This window comes from Erpetoichthys calabaricus, chromosome 14, assembly GCF_900747795.2.
Source record: "Erpetoichthys calabaricus chromosome 14, fErpCal1.3, whole genome shotgun sequence".
NCBI lineage: Eukaryota > Metazoa > Chordata > Cladistia > Polypteriformes > Polypteridae > Erpetoichthys > Erpetoichthys calabaricus.
The window spans coordinates 18,731,800-18,752,664 of NC_041407.2; the positions used below are offsets into that span (position 1 = coordinate 18,731,800).

General features: G+C 41.9%; 1 protein-coding gene and 1 non-coding gene across 2 annotated transcripts in view; both read right to left on the reverse strand.

Annotated features, from left to right (window-relative positions):
• The window catches only part of fbxw10 (F-box and WD repeat domain containing 10), a 49,670-nt gene extending 36,833 nt beyond the window's left edge, over nucleotides 1-12,837 (reverse strand). The window contains exons 1-2 of the mRNA XM_028819594.2: nucleotides 12,040-12,837; nucleotides 3,289-3,459 (exon numbers count right to left, since the gene is read on the reverse strand). Of these exons, the coding sequence (XP_028675427.1) occupies nucleotides 3,289-3,459; nucleotides 12,040-12,562 (694 nt within the window). The 5' untranslated portion in view covers nucleotides 12,563-12,837. The remainder of the gene's footprint in view (nucleotides 1-3,288; nucleotides 3,460-12,039) is intronic.
• Nucleotides 12,838-15,158: 2,321 nt separating this feature from the next.
• Nucleotides 15,159-15,229, reverse strand: trnag-ccc (transfer RNA glycine (anticodon CCC)). Its single transcript has one exon. It is a non-coding gene; the product is annotated as a tRNA-Gly (tRNA).
• Nucleotides 15,230-20,865: the final 5,636 nt, after the last annotated feature.

Genomic DNA, 20,865 nt, shown 5'->3' on the forward strand with positions numbered 1-20,865 from the left:
CGTGGCCAAAAGTTTTGAGAATGACACAAGTATTGGTTTTCACAAAGTTTGCTTGCTTCAGTGTTTTTAGATCTTTTTTCAGATGTTTCTATGGTAGACTGAAGTAGAATTACAAGCATTTCATAAGTTTCAAAGGCTTTTATTGACAATTATATTACATTTATGCAAAGAGTCGATATTTACAGTGTTGGTCCTTCTTTTTATTGACCCTGGCATACTGTCAATCAACTTCTTGGCCAAATCCTGACTAATGGCAGCCCATTCTTGCATAATCAGAATTGGTGGGTTTTTGTTTGTCCACCCGCCACTTGAGGATTGACCACAAGTTCTCAATGGGATTAAGGTCTGGGGAGTTTCCTGGCCATGGACCCAAATTTTCCATGTTTTGTTCCCCGAGCCACTTAGTTCTCACTTTTGCCTTATGGCCTGGTGCTCCATCATGCTGGAAAAGGCACCAAACTGTCCTTGGATGGTTGGGAGAAGTTGCTCTCGGAGGATGTTTTGGTCCCATTCTTTATTCATGGCTGTGTTCTTTGGCAAAATTGTGAGTGAGCCCTGCACTCCCTTGGCTGTGAAGCAACCCCACAGATGAGTGGTCTCAGGATGTTTTACTGTTGGTATGACACAGGACTGATGGTAGTGCCACTCACTTTTTCTTTTTCCAGATGCCCCAAACAATCGGAAAGGGGATTCATCAGAGAAAATTACTTGACCTCAGCAGTCCAATCCCAGAATATCGGTCTGTCCCTGATATTTTCTTGGCTTCTTTACTGCCCTTCTTGACAAACACCAGGCCATCCTCCAAAAGTCTTCACCTCCCTCACTGTGCGGGCAGATGCCCTTCCACCTGCCTGCTGCCATTCATGAGCAAGCTCTGCCCTGGTGGTGCCCGCAGCTGAATCAACTTTAGGAGACGGTCCTGGTGCTTGCTGGACTCTCTTGTGCGCCCTGAAGCCTTCTTCACAACAATTGAAAATCTCTATTTTGACTCAAATCAGCGTGACAGAGTGATCTCCAGCCTTGTCCTCATCGACACTCTCACCTGTGTTAACGTGAGGATCACTGAAATGACATCAGCAGGTCCTTTTGTGGCAGGGCTGACATGCAGTGGTTTTTTGGGATGAAGTTCATTTTCCTAGCAAAGAGGGACTTGGCAATTAATTGCAATTCATCTGATCCCATCTTCAGAACAGACATAAATTGTCATCATAAAAACCGAGGCAGCAAACTTTGTGAAAATTAATATTTGTGTCACTCTCAAAACTTTTGGGTCATGACTATACATGCCAGTGTAAGCAAATGTCTACACCAGGGGTCCTCAATCACGGTCCTGGAGGGCCGCAGTGGCTGCAGGTTTTTGCTCCAACCCAATTGCTTAATAAGAAGCACTGATTGCTCAAGTAACACTTCTGCTTCACTTTAGTTGTTTCGCTTGTTAAGATTTTGAACCTTTATTATTTATTTTAGTCTTAAACAGCTGTATGCTTGGTTTTTAATTGCTCCTAATCAACAGTAACATGCAAATGACAAAAGAAACCAGCATTTCTCTAATTAGCTTGTACCCATTTACACTTGTGTGTGTATTTATCGCGCACTATTGGGTTTAATTAAATACTTGGAAGGAAAGTGAAGAGAAAAAAAGTGAAGGACTGAGAATTGCTCGTCCATTTTAGCCTTCAAATTATTTGGATGATATCCTTAGAAAGGGGAAGAAAATCTAGGATATGAGAATGAGCTGACATAGCAGAGTTTAAGCACTAACGAGCCATTAAATTAAATGATTGGCAAGAATTGCTTTCTAATTAAGCAACCGGGTTAGAACAAAAACCTGCAGGCACTGCGGCCCTCCAGGACTGTGATGGAGGACCCCTGGTCTACACCATTTGCATTTGGTGGTGTAGGTAGAGTTATTTTTGTGCACTGAAATTGCTAGTGTGGATGAAGATCATTTTCACATGGAATCGTAATAGTATGGATGTGGGCTAAGTATCAGCATATTGTACTCTGAGATGCCACATAAAATTAAGTGCTGAACATGATGAAAAGATGAGAGAATTATTAACCCTGGTTGTTTTTTTTTTACCATTGCGAACTTGAAATTATTGTATATCATCATCTTATTGAGTGCTGCATTACACTACACTCTAGGCATTCAGTATATGGGAATCCGTGGACAGAATCCCCAGAATGTGGCAAAGGCCATCAGAAATGTAACTTTGTCTGTTCTTATTGACTAAAGACAATACACACTGATCAGCCACAACATTTAAACCATTGACAAGTCAAGTGAACCACATTGATTATCTCGTCACAATGGCACCTGTCAAAGGGTGGGATGTATTAGGCAGTAAGAGAACACTCATTTCTTGAAGATGATGTGTTGTAAGCAGAAAAATGGGTAAGTGTAAGAATCTGAGCGACTTTGACAAGACCCCAACTACGATGGTTAGACGACTGGGTAGATCGATAACTGCATCCTCTACTCCAGGCTTTGTCTGATAGGCAAACTACAGTGAGTCCAGGTGGTATACCGCAAGAGGACTCATATATTCCATGCCCAGCCTCCCGAAAGTCTTCATGATGTGGCCTATAGTCATGAGGTGACGAGGCGCCTGCCTAATTTGGATCAGGATGCTTTCCACAGCAACGTCACTTTCTGGAGCCTTAGGAACAAACTGACCAGGTGGCAGAGGACACCATAAAGTTGGTCAGCACAGGCCTGAAGAACTCAAGGACTGACTCCATGTGGTCCCACAGCTTTTCTCATCTGTAGTTTCCTGAGTTGTCTCCTTACTTAGTCTTCACTTATGGACTCATCACTGGCCATTCCATTTGAAGTTGTAATGGTTGCTGATGTAGTAGGAAAGTTGTGGAGGGAAAAATCTGTTAAAAAGTTGGTTCAGGATGTTAGCTTGGTCCACATCCCCTTCTAGCACCTGAGCCCTGGATTGCTTGAGCCCAGTAGTTATGCCAAGTTCATTCCAGATACCCTTCATGTTATTCTGAGTGAGTTTGTTTTCCATTTTTAGCTTTGTAAGTTTCTTTTCTTTCACGCAGCTTTATCTTCAGCACACACTTAAGATTTGAATGTTCTCTTTTTTCATTCAGCAGATATTTTAGTTTCTTAGTAAGCCAGGGCTTGTTATTTGGAAAGGTACGCATTGTCTTATACTCAGGTCACACGATGCATGTCAAGTGCCCAGTTGTATGATCACAACATCTCGTATTTTGACTAAAATATTGCTAAATCTCTAAAAACATTTTACAAAGCATATACACTCCACTCACATGTATCTCTGCTCATCTGAGACTCACGGACACCCAGGCCTTCTGGGAAGGTGTTAGCCGGAATGCGTCCATAGGTAGGACACGCTTGGATCAGCAGCTCAAGTTCTGGATGTTCACTGGAATTGAAAGATTCAGGAATGGTGGAGGACTCATTTTCAAGATCTTCCACACCTGGGCACAGAAAAAGAACATTAAACACAATCCAACGTGTTAACTACGTTGAAATGCAATGTATATGCAAGTGGGATATTAATTTTGGCACGGCGTTATCGTAAAGTCATAATTAAAAACATATCAATCAATGATCAACTGCTTTTCACTACAGAGCACAACTTTCATGTCAGTTGAAAATGCAACACAAAGCGGATTGCATTTTAATTCAAGTCCATACAGTGCATCCAGAAAGTATTCACAGTGCATCACTTTTTCCATATTTTCTTATGTTACAGCCTTATTCCAAAATGGATTCAATTCATTTTTTCCTCAGAATTCTACACACAACACCCCATAATGACAATGTGAAAAAGTTTACTTGAGGTTTTTGCAAATTTATTAAAAATAAAAAAACTGAGAAATCCCATGTCCATAAGTATTCACAGCCTTTGCTCAATACTTTGTCGATGCACCTTTGGCAGCAATTCCAGCCTCAAGTCTTGTTGAATATGATGCCACAAGCTTGGCACACCTATCCTTGGTCAGTGTCGCCCATTCCTCTTTGCAGCACCTCTCAAGCTCCATCAGGTTGGATGGGAAGCGTCGGTGCACAGCCATTTTAAGATCTCTCCAGAGATGTTCAATCGGATTCAAGTCTGGGCTCTGGCTGGGCCACTCAAGGACATTCACAGAGTTGTCCTGAAGCCACTCCTTTGATATCTTGGCTGTGTGCTTAGGGTCGTTGTCCTGCTGAAAGATGAACCGTCGCCCCAGTCTGAGGTCAAGAGCGCTCCGGAGCAGGTTTTCATCCAGGATGTCTCTGTACATTGCTGCAGTCATCTTTCCCTTTACCCTGACTAGTCTCCCAGTCCCTGCCGCTGAAAAACATCCCCACAGCATGATGCTGCCACCACCATGCTTCACTGTAGGGATGGTATTGGCCTGGTGATGAGTGGTGCCTGGTTTCCTCCAAACGTGACGCCTGGCATTCACAACTAAGAGTTCAATCTTTGTCTCATCAGAAAAGAGAATTTTCTTTCTCATGGTCTGAGAGTCCTTCAGGTGCCTTTTGGCAAACTCCAGGCGGGCTGCCATGTGCCTTTTACTAAGGAGTGGCTTCCATCTGGCCACTCTACCATACAGGCCTGGTTGGTGGATTGCTGCAGAGATGGTTGTCCTTCTGGAAGGTTCTCCTCTCTCCACAGAGGACCTCTGGAGCTCTGACAGAATGACCATCGGGTTCTTGGTCACCTCCCTGACTAAGGCCCTTCTCCCCCGATCGCTCAGTTTAGATGGCTGGCCAGCTCTAGGAAGAGTCCTGGTGGTTTCGAACTTCTTCCACTTATGGATGATGGAGGCCACTGTGCTCATTGGGACATTCAAAGCAGCAGAAATTTTTCTGTAACCTTCTCCAGATTTGTGCCTCGAGACAATCCTGTCTCGGAGGTCTACAGACAATTCCTTTGACTTCATGCTTGGTTTGTGCTCTGACATGAGCTGTCCAGTGTGGGACCTTATATAGACAGGTGTGTGCCTTTCCAAATCATGTCCAGTCAACTGAATTTACCACAGGTGGACTCCAATGAAGCTGCAGAAACATCTCAAGGATGATCAGGGGAAACAGGATGCACCTGAGCTCAATTTTCAGCTTCATGGCAAAGGCTGTGAATACTTATGTACATGTGCTTTCTCAGTTTTTTTATTTTTAATAAAGTTGCTAAAACCTCAAGAAAACTTTTTTTCACGTTGTCATTATGGGGTGTTGTGTGTAGAATTCTGAGGAAAAAAATGAATTTAATCCATTTTGGAATAAGGCTGTAACATAACAAAATGTGGAAAAAGTGATGCGCTGTGAATACTTTCCGGATGCACTGTATATATATATAGTCAGGTGTCTGTGCATGGGACATAGTTTAAGGGCTTTGGTGATGGCAATTCTCTGCCGCTCCAGGAGATGGCGCCGTATAATACCGTTCTCTCTTTTCCTCCCTCTGTAGACCGGAAGATTGGCAGCTCTTCACCGCCAATGTTCATTTTGGCCTCCGTCCACCTGGGTCCACCTCTTTCTGCCCGAGCAGCATATGACGAGAAAAAAACATCATCTTGGGCAGACACAATAGGACTCCAGTCTGAAAAGGCAGAATTTTTTTGCATTTTCGCATTTTGTTTTACTTGAATTCAACAACTTCAACATTTTCAATTATACGAGGTTTGCCCATGGATGCCCCAACACTTTTGACTGTCACCCGCATAGAACTGAAACAGGACAGTAAGGAAGGCCCTGCCTGGTTCCCCACTCCTGACATCACGCTTCCCCCTCCCCTCGGCATGTAGTCTCTGGCTCGGATTAGCGCGAGTATATTGCTCCTGCAAGCAAAATATGATTCTTAGTATGATGAGTGAAGTTGCAAAATCAACCGGAATGTTCAAGGAAATTCTAGAAAAAAGCCTGATCTATATCCGTGAAGTAGTTCTCTCATTTGCTAGCTAAGCAGAGGTTTAGGTTACGCCCCGAGACTGGCGCATGAGTCAGGAGGGCCCTGCCCCCCTCCCCTTCCCTCAGCTCGCTGTGTGTCTCTCGGATTCTCGCAAATAAATCGGTACTGCAATCGAATTATGATGAGAGATGTCGCAAAATCAACCGGAATATTTAAGCAAATTATAGAAAAAAAAAACTACCTAAATCTGTCAAGTAGTTCTTTCGTGAAAAGTGGACAGACATATAGACAGACGTTGGATATATATATATATATATATATATATATATATATATATATATATATACCGTCTTTTTCCGAAAATAAGACATCCCCCGAAAATAAGCCCTATTGAGATTTTCGGAACTTTTTGTAATATAAGCCCTCCCCCGAAAATAAGCCCTAGTTAAAATAATGTGAAAAAAAGAATTCGTTAAAAAATGCTGTTGATTTATTAAGTATGTTTAGCTTCCCTAATACTCGTATTTCAGAGAAATGTTTGAAATAAAATATTCCGAGAAATTCATTGTTTACCTCTACAGTTCGTTTCAAATTAATTCTTGGAATTTATCTTAAAAATACAACATAAGGCAGCATGAATACATAAATATTGTGTCCGCTCTGCTCTGCTGTGTTGTACTGCGTCGCGCGTATCGCAGAGTATGGTCGAATGAGGTGGGGAGGGGGTGGAGGGGGGCATGCATATGCGGAATGCGACGGAACGCGTCGTTGGCGCACACTATAAATAATTGTTCGTTAAGGCAGCAGTCTACATTGAGCGACAGTGCAAATACAATGTTTGTTCATTTCAGTCTTGTAAGTCTGATTATTTCCTCATACGTAATTTTATTTTTTATAAAGTGAATAATTTTTAACCGCAGTTAAAATGAGTACAAAACGAAAGAGCTATTCCGTCGAGTACAAAAAGGGAATTGTGGAAGACTCCAGGGGTGTAAATCTTGATTTATGATGATGTTCCAGAAGAAGATGACATGACTGTAATTGAATAAATTTTAATTTCTGTATTCTGTGTAAAATAAATAAATATTAAATAAAAATATATAAATATGCTTTTATTTTTGTCCTCCCCCGAAAATAAGCCCTAGTGCGTATTTCGGACCAAAAAAGAAAGTAAGACAGTGTCTTATTTTCGGAAAAAGACAGTATATATATATATACAGTGCATGTTAAAACAAGCAGTGAAGTTAAATTTTGGGTTTAGGATTGTGGGTTGTTAGTGATTTTAACTAAACACAGAATATAGTGAAACATTTGTTAGCTTCACCGAGCTTGGTTTCTTCATAGCTTTCCATATATACCCTCTGTGCTAAACAGATATTTTCTAGTTTTACCATTCCTTCATCACATAAGAGAATGAAAGCCGTCATTTAGATCACCAGCTTCCACCTGTTCAATGACACAGCTGACCCCCTCAGCCTTATCATCTCATTGTTCATCTTCTTTCCAAGAACAGAACACTTATTAAGGGAACGCCTCTTTTCCCCAAGTGGTGACGCCCCCTTGCCCCACCTCCTGATGCTGATTGGTCATTTGATTACTTTAAGTATTGGCTGATTAAAGCGTGGTGTCGAATCGAAATGCAATACAATCGGAAGAAGCTGCTAAGTGAAATGCAATATGTGTGCTTTGCTTTTACTCGTGACATGCAATCTATGGACATGAATTAAAATGCAAGATGCCACTGTGTTGCACTTTAAACTAAATTGAAAATTGCATGATGCAGTGAAAAGCAATCGATTATTTGGTTGATGGGTTTTTAATTATGGCATGATAAGACCGTGCCAAAATTAAATGCAATCCAACATGTTAACTAAGTTGAAATGCAATACATATGCAAGTGGGACATTTAATTTTAGCTGGAATAATCTATCATAGTTTTATGAGGGAAAAGATAAATTTAAATGAATGTAGATAACACCATGGATTGCATTTAAGTTTGGCCATACCAAGCAACACTCAATACCCCAGAATGACAAAGCAGGAGGCAAGAGAGGTGACCAAGAACCCAATGGCCAGTCTGGCTGAATTCCAGAGAAGCTGTATGGAGATGGTAGAAACTTCCAGAAAGACACCCAGAATGGCAGCCTTCCATCGATCAGGCCTTCGTGACAGAGTGGCAGACAGACGCCTCTCCTCAATGGAAGACACGTGAAAACCCACTTGGAGTTTACAAGAAGACACCTAAAGGACTGTCAGACTGGGAGACACGAGAGTCTCAGAGTCTCTAATAGAAAAATGAGTAGATACGCCATAATTTGAAAATGGCAGCGTTCTTTCAAACACAACTGACATCCATCCATTTTCCAACCCGCTGAATCTGAACACAGGGGTCTGCTGGAGCCAATCCCAGCCAACACAGGGCGCAAGGCAGGGAACCAATCCCGGGCAGGGCGCCAACCCACCGCAGGACACACACACCAGGACCAATATAGAATCGCCAATCGACCTAACCTGCATGTCTTTGGACTGTGGGAGGAAACCCACGCAGACATGGGGAGAACATGCAAACTCCACGCAGGGAGGACCCGGGAAGTGAACCCAGGTCTCCTTACTGTGAGGCAGCAGCGCTACCACTGCACCACCGAGACCCGGGTTTGCTTCCCGCGTGGGTTTCCTCCCACAGTCGAAAGACATGCAGGTTAGGTGCATTGGTGATCCAAAATTATCCCTGGTGTGTGCTTGGTGTGCGGGTGTATGTGCCCTGCAGTGGGCTGGTGCCCAGCCCAGGATTTGTTCTTGCCTTGCACCCTGTGTTGGCTGGGATTGGCTTCAGCAGACCCCTGTGACCCTGTGTTAGGATATAGCGGGTAGGATAACGGATGGATGGATGGATATACACGCACACACATATTTTACACACATACATACAGACTTTACTATTGATCTTATTTTCTATTATTTCTTGTTCTATTCAGTATTATTATTATTCATTTAATAAATACTATGTTGCTTTTGAATTTCTATACTTTGTCTTTCTATCTAGAGTGATTTAAATAACACATTGAAAATGAAGACACCTGTATGGGGGGCAGCCACGTTACCTGCCCATAGGAAGCGAACCCGGGTCTCCTAACTGCGAGGCAGCAGCGCTGCCAGTGCGCCACCATGCCACCCCACAACTGACACCTCACCTAAATTACAAATTAATATCAAAACCTCAAAATGTACATGGTAATGTAGTGAAATGAAACAGAAATGAGAACTGTGAAGAGAAAAAAAGCCCCCCCAAGACCACAACATGCTGCAGTTACCACTGGCTTGGACATATTACACTAGGTGGACCACACGGTTTAATGACATGTTGAGAGAATCTCTGCAGCAGCCCCTCCCCGGACAATAAAACACAATACCATGATAGGAAGGGGATACCTGACCAACAACAGAGCCCTCCATTATATTAGGGTAACAGGCAAAATAGAACAGATACAAATATTCTAACAAGATAATTATTATTGCATATATCACATAATTCTGTTGATGTTGCCCTCCTTTCAGTCGTACCACATTTGTAATTACTGTGTAACGAGCTGGGCTCCCAAGTGAAAGTGCGCTGAGTACGAATAAATTGAAACCAGTGATATCATCTGTGACCACACAAATTACTTAGCAGGAGGCGGAGTCTGAATGCTGCTCCAGCCCCTCCCACTCTGCGTGGAATGTGCGCACTTTCCACTTATAGCAGATTCCAGGAGCATCCAGACCTCTCCGCCTTCTGCACACTTTATTTTGCTGTAGATTTATGTTTAAATGGACAAACTGTTGCCTCTCAATCTGCACTCGATAACACGTAATGACGAAATGGAAATGCGTTTTTCAGAAAGGTTTGCAAATTTATTCAAAATAAAAATTTGACACCTCTCATTCATAGAAGTTTTTGGACCCTGTGCTGTGTGCTCAGATACCTCCTGTTTGCTTTAATTCTCCTTGAGACGTTTCTACAACATCATGCGAGTCCACCTCTGGCACAGTGAATTGACTGGACATCATTTAGAAAGCCACACGTTTACCTGGGTACAGAAGGTCCAACTAATCCCACCACACGTCAGGACAAAAAACAAGTCATGAAGTCCAAGGAAATCTCAAATTGAGATGAAGCACAGATCAGGGCAAGAGGATCAAGCCATTTCTAAAGCTTTGAGTGGTCCCAGGAGGACAGAGGACCTCAACATTTGTGAAATGGAGGAAGTTTGTAACCACCAGGACTCTTCCTGTGAATTTCCCCTTGGGATTAATAAAGTATCTATCTATCTATCTATCTATCTATCTATCTATCTATCTATCTATCTATCTATCTATCTATCTATCTATCTATCTATCTATCTAAAACTCATAGATAGACCTGAAGATGGTAGTTTAAAGACACTTCCAACCCAATCTAATGAAGCTTGACAGGATCCGCCAGGAAAAATGAATGAGGGATTTCAGATTTTGATTTTCAATAAATCTCCACAGCTTTCTGAAAATATGCTTTCACTTTGTCATTATTGGTTATTGAGTGAAGATTTGATGAGCAAAACAGCAAATGTATCTATTAAATCTATAACACTATAAAGTATTTAGAGTAAGTGTTGTTGCATTTTATTACTACAGATGTTTGTCATGCACCATCTGTTGGAATGCATTTTATTACTATATGCATTTCAAAATACATTCTAATAGATGGTGCACTGCAAACATTAATATGGAGGCCTACATTGATTACTTAGTCAGGCAGCATAGCTTGTAAAAGATTAATAATTAAACTGGGGAAATATTTTAAGTTGCCAGTATATCATCTGTCCTTATCCTGCTACATATCTTCTCCGCCTTTGACTTGTGGCTTGAGTTCTACCACTCAGATCCTACCATGTGCCATGATGAGGAAAAATATTAAGGATACACCAGGCAAGCAATGCCCCAAAAATTAGATTAGTGCCATGTCCTCTCTACTTCTCCCTATACATCTCCTCCCTGGGGCCTATCATCCGGTTCCATGGTTCCTATCAATGCTAATATAGTTCTATCTATCTATCTATCTATCTATCTATCTATCTATCTATCTATCTATCTATCTATCTATCTATCTATCTATCTATCTATCTATCTATCTAAATAATAATACATTTTATGTATATAGTGCCTTTCACATCTATGTATCTATCTATCTAAATAATAATACATTTTATGTATATAGTGCCTTTCACATCTATCTATCTATCTATCTAAATAATAATACATTTTATGTATATAGTGTCTTTCTCATCTATCTATCTGTCTATCTATCTAAATAATAATACATTATGTATATAGTGTCTTTCTCATCTATCTATCTATCTAAATAATAATACATTATGTATATAGTGTCTTTCTCATCTATCTATCTATCTATCTATCTATCTATCTATCTCAGTGATACACAGCTGTACCTGTCATTCTCTCCAGAGTACCACCATATCAGCTTGAATGTATTCACGTGTCACTGATATTGCAACGTAGGTGAAGGAACACCATCTCTACCTCAACCTGTCAAAGTTGGACCTTCTTGATACCCCAGCTTGTCCATCAATTCAGCACCCCATTTCTGTTCAGCCTGGCACATTATCACTAACACCCACCATTTATCTCAGCATAGGATCAGCATCTCTCTCTCTCTATGGGGACACTTGTGAGGTCCTATACTCCTTCTTGACCACTCAGGTCTGCTAATGAATGGCGTCTGGTGATGCCACCTGAAATCTCAGTGGCATCAAATCTCAGTCCAGACTGTTTTCATGTGTAGCTCCTAGAAAGTGGAATGAACTGCGCACCTAACTGCCTTTGTTAGGTTTTTGTAACCTAGGAATTGTAACTCGCTTGCATTTTGTTGTGAGCTTTTGTAACCTTGCCCTGTCACACTTGTTCCCAGACAGTCCGCCAGAATGATGTATACTGTATTCGATTAGGTTGAGTTATCTTTTTTAAAGTCGTTTTGAGAAAAACGTCTGTTAAGCAAATAGATGTAAACGAGTTTTCATAGCTAATGTCGGATATGAGAGTCTGTATTTAAATAAGAAAGAAAGAAAGAAAGAAAGAAAGAAAGAAAGAAAGAAAGAAAGAAAAGCCCATCTTGGCAGTGCCTTACAGGTGCCGGATTTTAGCCTGCGTTCCGCGAACCGTTCTCTGGCCAGCAGGAGTCGCACGAGGTTCCCAATGACGTGCAGCAGTTGAACCTCGCACTGTAGCAGCAGCCCCAAAATGTAGTTGCACTTCGTCCAGGAAGTGCTCTGTACAAACCAATCCCATGTTTGAAGAATTTCTTTCCGAAGCACGTTGGGGTCCAGCGCCCGATCCGAGCCAAATGTCCCCCTGTCTCCCGGAAGACCAGGGTTAATTCGGGACCTCGAATAAGTAAAATCTTTGCCCAGAGTCACCTGCAGGACCTCGCTCGTTTTTTCAAGAAGCTTTCGAGGCTGACATCTCCAAATGATGCCTGTCAGAAACTTCCTTTTTGACACTTCACTGGCTCGCAGAAACCATTCGGAAGTTGCAGATAGTTTTTGCTTTAAAAGACATTTTTCACAAGTCCCGCAAAACCCGTCGGGACACCTTGGTTGCTCCTCGGAGTCTACTAAATGGTAGTTGTCATCCACTATTACGTCCTTCATTTTAAAACAACCGGAGTGTGATAGCTGACATTTGTGCGTCCCCTGCAGCTGCTTGTGCGTTGGTAAATCTCTTCTTCTCTCTCTTTTCCTGTCGGCCCACCTTTTTCTTTATTTGTCTCGCCGCTTCCAGCCCCCTTGCGTGGTCACAACATTTCGTTTTTCATTCCCACTCCGGTGGGATCCGTTTAGAGCCGCTCGCCGAATGCCCAGCTCCGAGCAGTGATCCTCTCGCGCTGTCCCACTGGCGCGTCAGCTTTACCTCGCGCAGTGTTTCGCAGTCGCTTAGCAACGTGACGCCGTGCTCGAGCCCTTTTGATCACAAGGCGGCACGCTGCGGGCTCTGAAGTTCGGCTGTGAATCCACAACCTGCCGCAATGCATTGTACGCTCACTCGATTTTTTCCCTAATCATACGATAACTGAGACCCTTCCTCTCACGGTGTTTAACGCCACGAATTGATGAGATGCTTTTCAGAAGACTTTTAATAACACTTGAAACATTACATCTGGACAAAATTGATTAGAAATGTTTGCATTTTGAACGAACTTCCCGTTATAGATTGGAATGGCATATATAAACCAAATTGTTAATTCGTGGTTTTAATTCAGTTGTGACGACTGTTATGAGGGCAGAACGGTAGCGCATTGTTAGCGCAGTTGCCCTATAGTAAAGAGACCTCGATTCACGTCCTGGGTCCTCCCTGTCTGGAGTTGAAATGTTTTTCCGGTGTTTTGTGTGGGTTTCTTCAGAGTGCTCTGATTTCCTCCCACAACCTAAAGACACGAAGGTTAGGTGGTCAGATAATGTTAAATCGGCCTGCGACGGACTGGTGCTCAGGGCAAGGATTGTCCCTGCCTTGTGCCCTGTGCTGCTGGGACAGGATCCAGCCCCCAGCAACCCTGCTCAGGATCAGGTAAGCTTGGAAGATGTTATACAAGCAAATTTTGCAACGTTAGGTCTGGCTGAATTGCCGTTGTTCTTGTGCTGGAGCCCAAACCTTAGCAGAATGAACCGTATAGATGACCTGAAGCTCAGTTTATTGTAATCTTGTATATGTTATATGGCATTTTACACCATCATAAAGGGATGTATGTGAATGGTTTTATAATAATGTACCAAATGGTATGATAAACAATAAGAAGTTAAATAAAAAATCATCATCAGATAGATAAGAATGTGAAAGAACAGAAAATTTGAAATTGAAACATCCAAAAATTTTATAACGTGTTAATTTTACAGCATTAAATTAACTTTCATGAGTCAAGTAGATAGATAGATAGATAGATAGATAGATAGATAGATAGATAGATAGATAGATAGATAGATAGATATGAAAGGCCCTATATAATTAATAGATAGATAGATAGATAGATAGATAGATAGATAGATAGATAGATAGATAGATAGATAGATAGATAGATAGATATGAAGGCACTATATAATAGATAAGATAGATAGATAGATAGATAGATAGATAGATAGATAGATAGATAGATAGATAGATAGATAGATAGATAGATATGAAAGGCCCTATATAATTAATAGATAGATAGATAGATAGATAGATAGATAGATAGATAGATAGATAGATAGATAGATAGATAGATAGATAGATAGATAGATAGATAGATAGATAGATAGATAGATATGAAGGCACTATATAATAGATAAGATAGATAGATAGATAGATAGATAGATAGATAGATAGATAGATAGATAGATAGATAGATAGATAGATAGATATGAAGACACTATATAATAGATAGATAGATAGATAGATAGATAGATAGATAGATAGATAGATAGATAGATAGATAGATAGATAGATAGATATGAAGACACTATATAATAGATAGATAGATAGATAGATAGATAGATAGATAGATAGATAGATAGATAGATAGATAGATAGATAGATAGATAGATATGAAGACACTATATAATAGATAGATAGATAGATAGATAGATAGATAGATAGATAGATAGATAGATAGATAGATAGATAGATAGATAGATAGATAGATAGATAGATAGTGTCATTTTTGCTCAGATACTAGACGACTGCAGTTGTTTCAGGTTTTTCTCTTCATTATTATCCATTCTCTGTTCATAATCAGTGATTTCTGTGTAATTTAAATTTCATTGCTTTTAAGATTCACAATCTCTAATTATTTCTTGTTTTCTTCAATCAGCAGGCAAGCCATTATTGGATACAAACTAAGCCAACAGATTATCCAATTTGACCATATTTGTTTAAACTGAAAAGATAAAGGTCTGAGAAATTTTGATATGCTCAGCGACAGTCCTTCTATAGTGAAGAACCCAGTGGTATTTCTCAGTGGCTATTTATGATCAGGTTTACGGAGCTCCTTAGGGGTAGCGATTGACCCAGTTCATGAATGATCGCCATCCGGGTACTGATAATACGGTCCTCCGACTGTTAAGTGGTTAACATTGCTTCCGGCAGCAAGCCAAATGTTTGCTAAGTATATTATCAATCTAACAACTTAAACTAAAAGCTTGAAAATCAAGTCTACATTAGCTCTTTCATTTTCTACTACTGAAAGAAGACTATGATATTAATTATAAAAGAAAGTGCGCCGCCCGGGAATCGAACCCGGGTCGCAAGAATGGGAATCTTGCATGATACCACTACACCAGCGGCGCGGCTGTATTTAACGCTTTGGTTTCTGCTTTTAAAGAAAAGCCAACAAGAATATGTACTTATTACAGTATTGAAACTAAAATATTTTGTAGTCTTAATAAGCAGAAACAGTCCGAGAATAACGCGAGTGACAGATTTCAGCAAATTCCTTTTCATGTCGAGAAGCAGCGCTCATTTCACGAATGACATTTTAAAGGGAGGAGCGGCAATGCTTATAAATCGCTTGTAACACCATTAGGAGCAGCGAGTATTCTCATGTTTTCTGTCACGCGGGAGTTGTTTTTCCTCTTTTCCTTTTCACTTAAAAATATAAAATCATCTGCAGGACTCTTACATCAACAGTAGTGTCACACAGCAATCTGGATGTCTCACGCCGACATTCGTCTCTGTACAAATGCAAACGATCATTTCACCATTGGTATTAAAAAAAAAACTTGGTCGGTGCGGAGACATTTTAAAAAATAACTGAGACTAGGTAGCCAAGACATTTTTTAAAATAATTGATACTAGGTGGCCAGAACCCTACAGCAAACTGATTGAATGTCAACCGCAAACGTCACCGCGAGACTTGCCCTGCGTGAGACGCCCAGACGGCTTAAAGGCGCAGTTCTCAAGGCGGCGCTTGATTGGTCCATTTAGGTAAAGATGTTTTGATATTCATCATTATGATCGCCTATTGGTCAGAGCTGTTAAGTCTCCCATTTCTTTCACTTCATTAACCTAAAATAATATTACTGTTAACATTTGTGTCGTTGTAATCTTAATTACCAGATACAGTATAATCAGCAGCCACCGAGCGTTAAAAGAAAAGAGCCGCGACCAGGAAGAGGAACACGAGAGAAGTCTCCATTAGTGACTAAACAGTAATTATGGAAGGGCCTCTTCTATTGCACTTTAATTGTTTCTGTATGGGAAAAAGCACTGATTGTATCCTTGATCGATTTTTGTTTCAGTCATTGTAATGTCATTTTTAGGAATAAAAATCTATACACCGTGGCAGAAAAAACGTTTTCTCTATGTTTGCTTATTTATAACACTTGTTCCTGATTTCCAAAACAAATTTAGTATAATACAAAAGACACTCTGAGTAAACACAATGCACAGTTTTTAAATGATCATTTGATTTATTCAGGGTTGAATTTTACTTTAGGACCATAGGTCTTGGTGTGTCACTAGTGAAGAATAATTGTTTCTGTTAAATAAAATCAATAACTTATGAAGATCTCAAAAAGAACAAACCAAGAAACTGAATGCCGTGACCTAACGATGGTATTATATTGATCTTTTAAGCTTCGACACACCATCTATCCATCCGCAGTCAGATCCACGGTTATTGCTGGTATTCTATTGAAATTTGGTTGCAGAGATGTTACAATGCCGAACATTGATGGCTGTGGCTTGGCACCTGGTTAACTAAACGCTAAATGAGAATTAAAAATCCATTGGCCGATGCTTTTGAAATCTTTCCAAAAAATATGCATATTGAGATAAATTACAAAGCATCAGGTTTGACACCCCTTCCTTGGCATTAGTAACAAGGAAGGTATTTGGCCCACAAATATTTTTGTCACATGCAGTGGATTCAGAAAGTATTCAGACCCCTTCACCTCCTGTACACTATACTGGGTTGTAGACTTAGTCTTAAATGGAGACATTTCTCCTCAATCTACCCTCAGTAGCCCATAATGACAAAGTGAAAACATGTCTTCAGAAAGGTCTGCAAATTTATTAAAAACCAGAAACTGAAATCTCATTCGGTATTCAGACCCTTAATTCAATACTTTTGAGAAGCCCCCTTTGGTAGTCTCCTTGGTAAGTCTCTACAAGCTTGGCTAGCCTCGATTTGGGCACTTCATCCCAGTGTTCCTAGCAGATCCCCTCAAGCTCCATTAGATTGGATGGGAATTGTCTGTGAACTGCCATCTTCAGGTCTCTCCCCAAATGAGCATGAGCTCAAGCGCGTGCAGAAGGAACTCCGAGTCCAGCTCAGGGCAGCAAAGGAGCAGTACAGAAGAAAACTGGAGCAGAAGTTACAGAATAACAGCATGAAGGAAGTGTGGGATGGGATGAAGATCATCACTGGCTGCAGCTCGAAGCGGGCTGCCACCATCGAGAGAGACATAGAGAGAGCAAACCAGATGAACAACTTCTTTAACAGGTTTGACCACCCTAACCCACTCTCACCTCGAAGTACTGCACCCTCCACCCATCCTTCTACTGATACCAGCATAAGAGAGAGTTTCCCCCCACCCACAATTACAGCAGCCCAGGTAAGCAGAGAGCTGAGGAGACTTCATGCCAGCAAAGCAGTGGGTCCAGATGGAGTATCGCCACGACTGCTGAAGGCCTGTGCGTTGGAGCTGGGGAGTCCTCTACAGAGCATCTTCAACCTGAGCCTGAAACGGGAGAGTCCCGAAGCTTTGGAAAACATCTTCTATCACCCCAGTCCCAAAGGTATCACATCCTGGTGAGCTGAATGACTTCCGGCCTGTCGCCCTGACGTCACATGTGATGAAGACCATGGAGCGGCTGCTGCTTCACCACCAGAGGCCACAGGTCCGCCACGTCCTCGACCCTCTGCAGTTCGCATACCAGGAGAAGGTGGAAGCGGAGGATGCCATCATCTACATGCTACACCGATCCCTCTCCCACTTGGACAGAGGCAGTGGTGCTGTAAGAATTATGTTCCTGGACTTCTCTAGCACCTTCAACACCATCCAACCTCTGCTCCTTAGGGACAAGCTGACAGAGATGGGAGTAGATTCATACCTGGTGGCATGGATCGTGGACTATCTTACAGGCAGACCTCAGTATGTGCGTCTCGGGAACTGCAGGTCTGACATTGTGGTCAGCAACACAGGAGCGCCGCAGGGGACTGTACTTTCTCTGGTCCTGTTCAGCCTATATACATCAGACTTCCAATACAACTCGGAGTCCTGCCATGTGCAAAAGTTCGCTGACGACACTGCTAGCATGGGCTGCATCAAGAGTGGGCAGGAGGAGGAGTATAGGGACCTAATCAAGGACTTTGTTAAATGGTGCGACTCAAACCACCTACAACTGAACACCAGCAAAACCAAGGAGCTGGTGGTGGATTTTAGGAGGCCCAGGCCCCTCCTGGACCCCGTGATCATCAGAGGTGACTGTGTGCAGAGGGTGCAGACCTATAAATACCTGGGAGTGCAGCTGGATGATAAACTGGACTGGACTGCCAATAGTGATTCTCTGTGCAAGAGAGGACAGAGCCGACTATACTTCCTTAGAAGACTATCGTCCTTCAACATCTGCAATAAGATGCTGCAGATGTTCTATCAGACGGTTGTGGCGAGCGCCCTCTTCTACGCGGTGGTGTGCTGGGGAGGCAGCATTAAGAAGAAAGGACGCCTCACGCCTGGACAAATTGGTGAGGAAAGCAGGCTCTATTGTTGGAATGGAGCTGGACAGTTTAATATCTGTGGCGGAGCGACGGGCGCTGAGCAGACTCCTGTCAATCATGGAGAATCCACTGCATCCACTGAACAGGATCATCTCCAGACAGAAGAGCAGCTTCAGTGACAGACTGATGTCACCGTCCTGCTCCACTGACAGACTGAGGAGATCGTTCCTCTCCCAAACTATGCGACTCTTCAATTCCACCCGGCGGTGGTGCGGGGGTTAGGGGGGGTCGGGGGCGTAAACATTAACATTATACAAAGTTGTTGACTGTTATACCTGCCTAACAGTCTCCACCTTGCATTTTTTAACTTGCACTGTGTTTTTATCACTCTTTAAAGTTAAATATATATTTTTTTATCAGTATGCTGCTACTGGAGTATGATAGATAGATAGATAGATAGATAGATAGATAGATAGATAGATAGATAGATAGATAGATAGATAGATAGATAGATAGATAGATAGATAGATAGATAGATAGATAGATAGATAGGGCAGATTCCAGCCTCATATTTCATGCTTCATAATTGTCACTCAGTACACTTATAATTAGTGTCCAATTTGTGCAATCTCCTTGTTTGCTGTCTCCTGATTTCTCCAAATTCCACTTCTCATAAGCTGGACCACTGTGGGCCAAGGACCTGTTTTACAACAATCATTCCAGAATATTCGGAGTTGTTTTTTTTGTTTCCTGGCTTCAAAGCTTCATTCTGCACATTGGATGTTAAGATGCTGTGAGGGATGAAAATGTAACTCTGACTAAAAATGTTCAAAAATCATCTCATCCCATTTGTCAGATTATTCCACTTGTCTGAATGTATTAGCAGTTTAGCCAGTCGGCATAAAACAAGCCGTCAAAAGAGAGCCTCTGGGATTGAATGTTTTATGCCTATTATTTAATTATTTAATTATTTATTTATTCACTCATGATACTCTACGTAACCCATACATGATAATTAAGATGGGTAATCAGAAAGCAGAGCAAGAATAGCCCAATGCAGGTGAGCTAAGCCCATGTCAATGATTTCTAGAGTTTCTTCTAAAACTATTTGCTGAATTCTCCTTTACCACTGTCAGATTCAAAATCAACTTCCAAAACAACTTTTTTGCTTTCAATTATTTTCTGTTGCTTACATCATATTAATACAAAGTAAAGATAATGATTACAAATTAAACAAAGAGTCGTTTAAAAAAAATGCAGGCCATCCATGCATTCATTGTTGATTCTGTCACACACGTGCGCATGGGAGGCAGCTAAAGGGCTTGAGTAAGGGCAATTCTGATTCAGACCAGGATGTGACAGAGTGCACTGACTCTTTTTCTCCCTTTCCTGCAGACCAGTCACAGGAGCTTTCAAGTGTGAAGTGCGAAGCTCAGGGTCCACAGTGTAACAACATGAAGTGCAAATAAAAAATTTAAAATAGAATTAAAATTTAAAATTAAAACACAAACAAGAAAAGACACAGAAGTAGCAGCAATATTAATGTGTAAGATCCATCCATCCTTCCATCCATCCATCCTCTTCCGCTTATCCGAGGTCGGGTTGCGGGGGCAGCAGCTTGAGCAGAGATGCCCAGACTTCCCTCTCTCCGGCCACTTCTTCTAGCTCTTCCAGGAGAATCCCGAAGCGTTCCCAGGCCAGCTGGGAGACATAGTCACTCCAGCGTGTCCTGGGTCTTCCCCGGGGCCTCCTCCCAGTTGGACGTGCCCGGAACACCTCACCAGGGAGGCGTCCAGGAGGCATCCTAATCAGATGCCCGATCCACCTCATCTGACTCTTCTCGATATGGAGGAGCAGCAGCTCTATTCTGAGCCCTTCCCGGATGACTGAGCTTCTCACCCTATCTTTAAGGGAGAGCCCAGACACCCTGCGGAGGAAACTCATTTCAGCCGCTTGTATTCGCAATCTCATTCTTTCGGTCACTACCCATAGCTCATGACCATAGGTGAGGGTAGGAACATAGATCGACTGGTAAATTGAGAGCTTTGCCTTACGGCTCAGCTCCTTTTTCACCACGACAGACCGATGCAGAGCCCGCATTACTGTGGACGCTGCACCGATCTGCCTATCGATCTCACGCTCCATTCTTCCCTCAGTCGTGAACAAGACCCCAAGATACTTGAACTCCTCCACTTGAGGCAGGATCTCGCTCCCAACCCTGAGAGGGCACTCCACCCTTTTCCGGCTGAGGACCATGGTCTC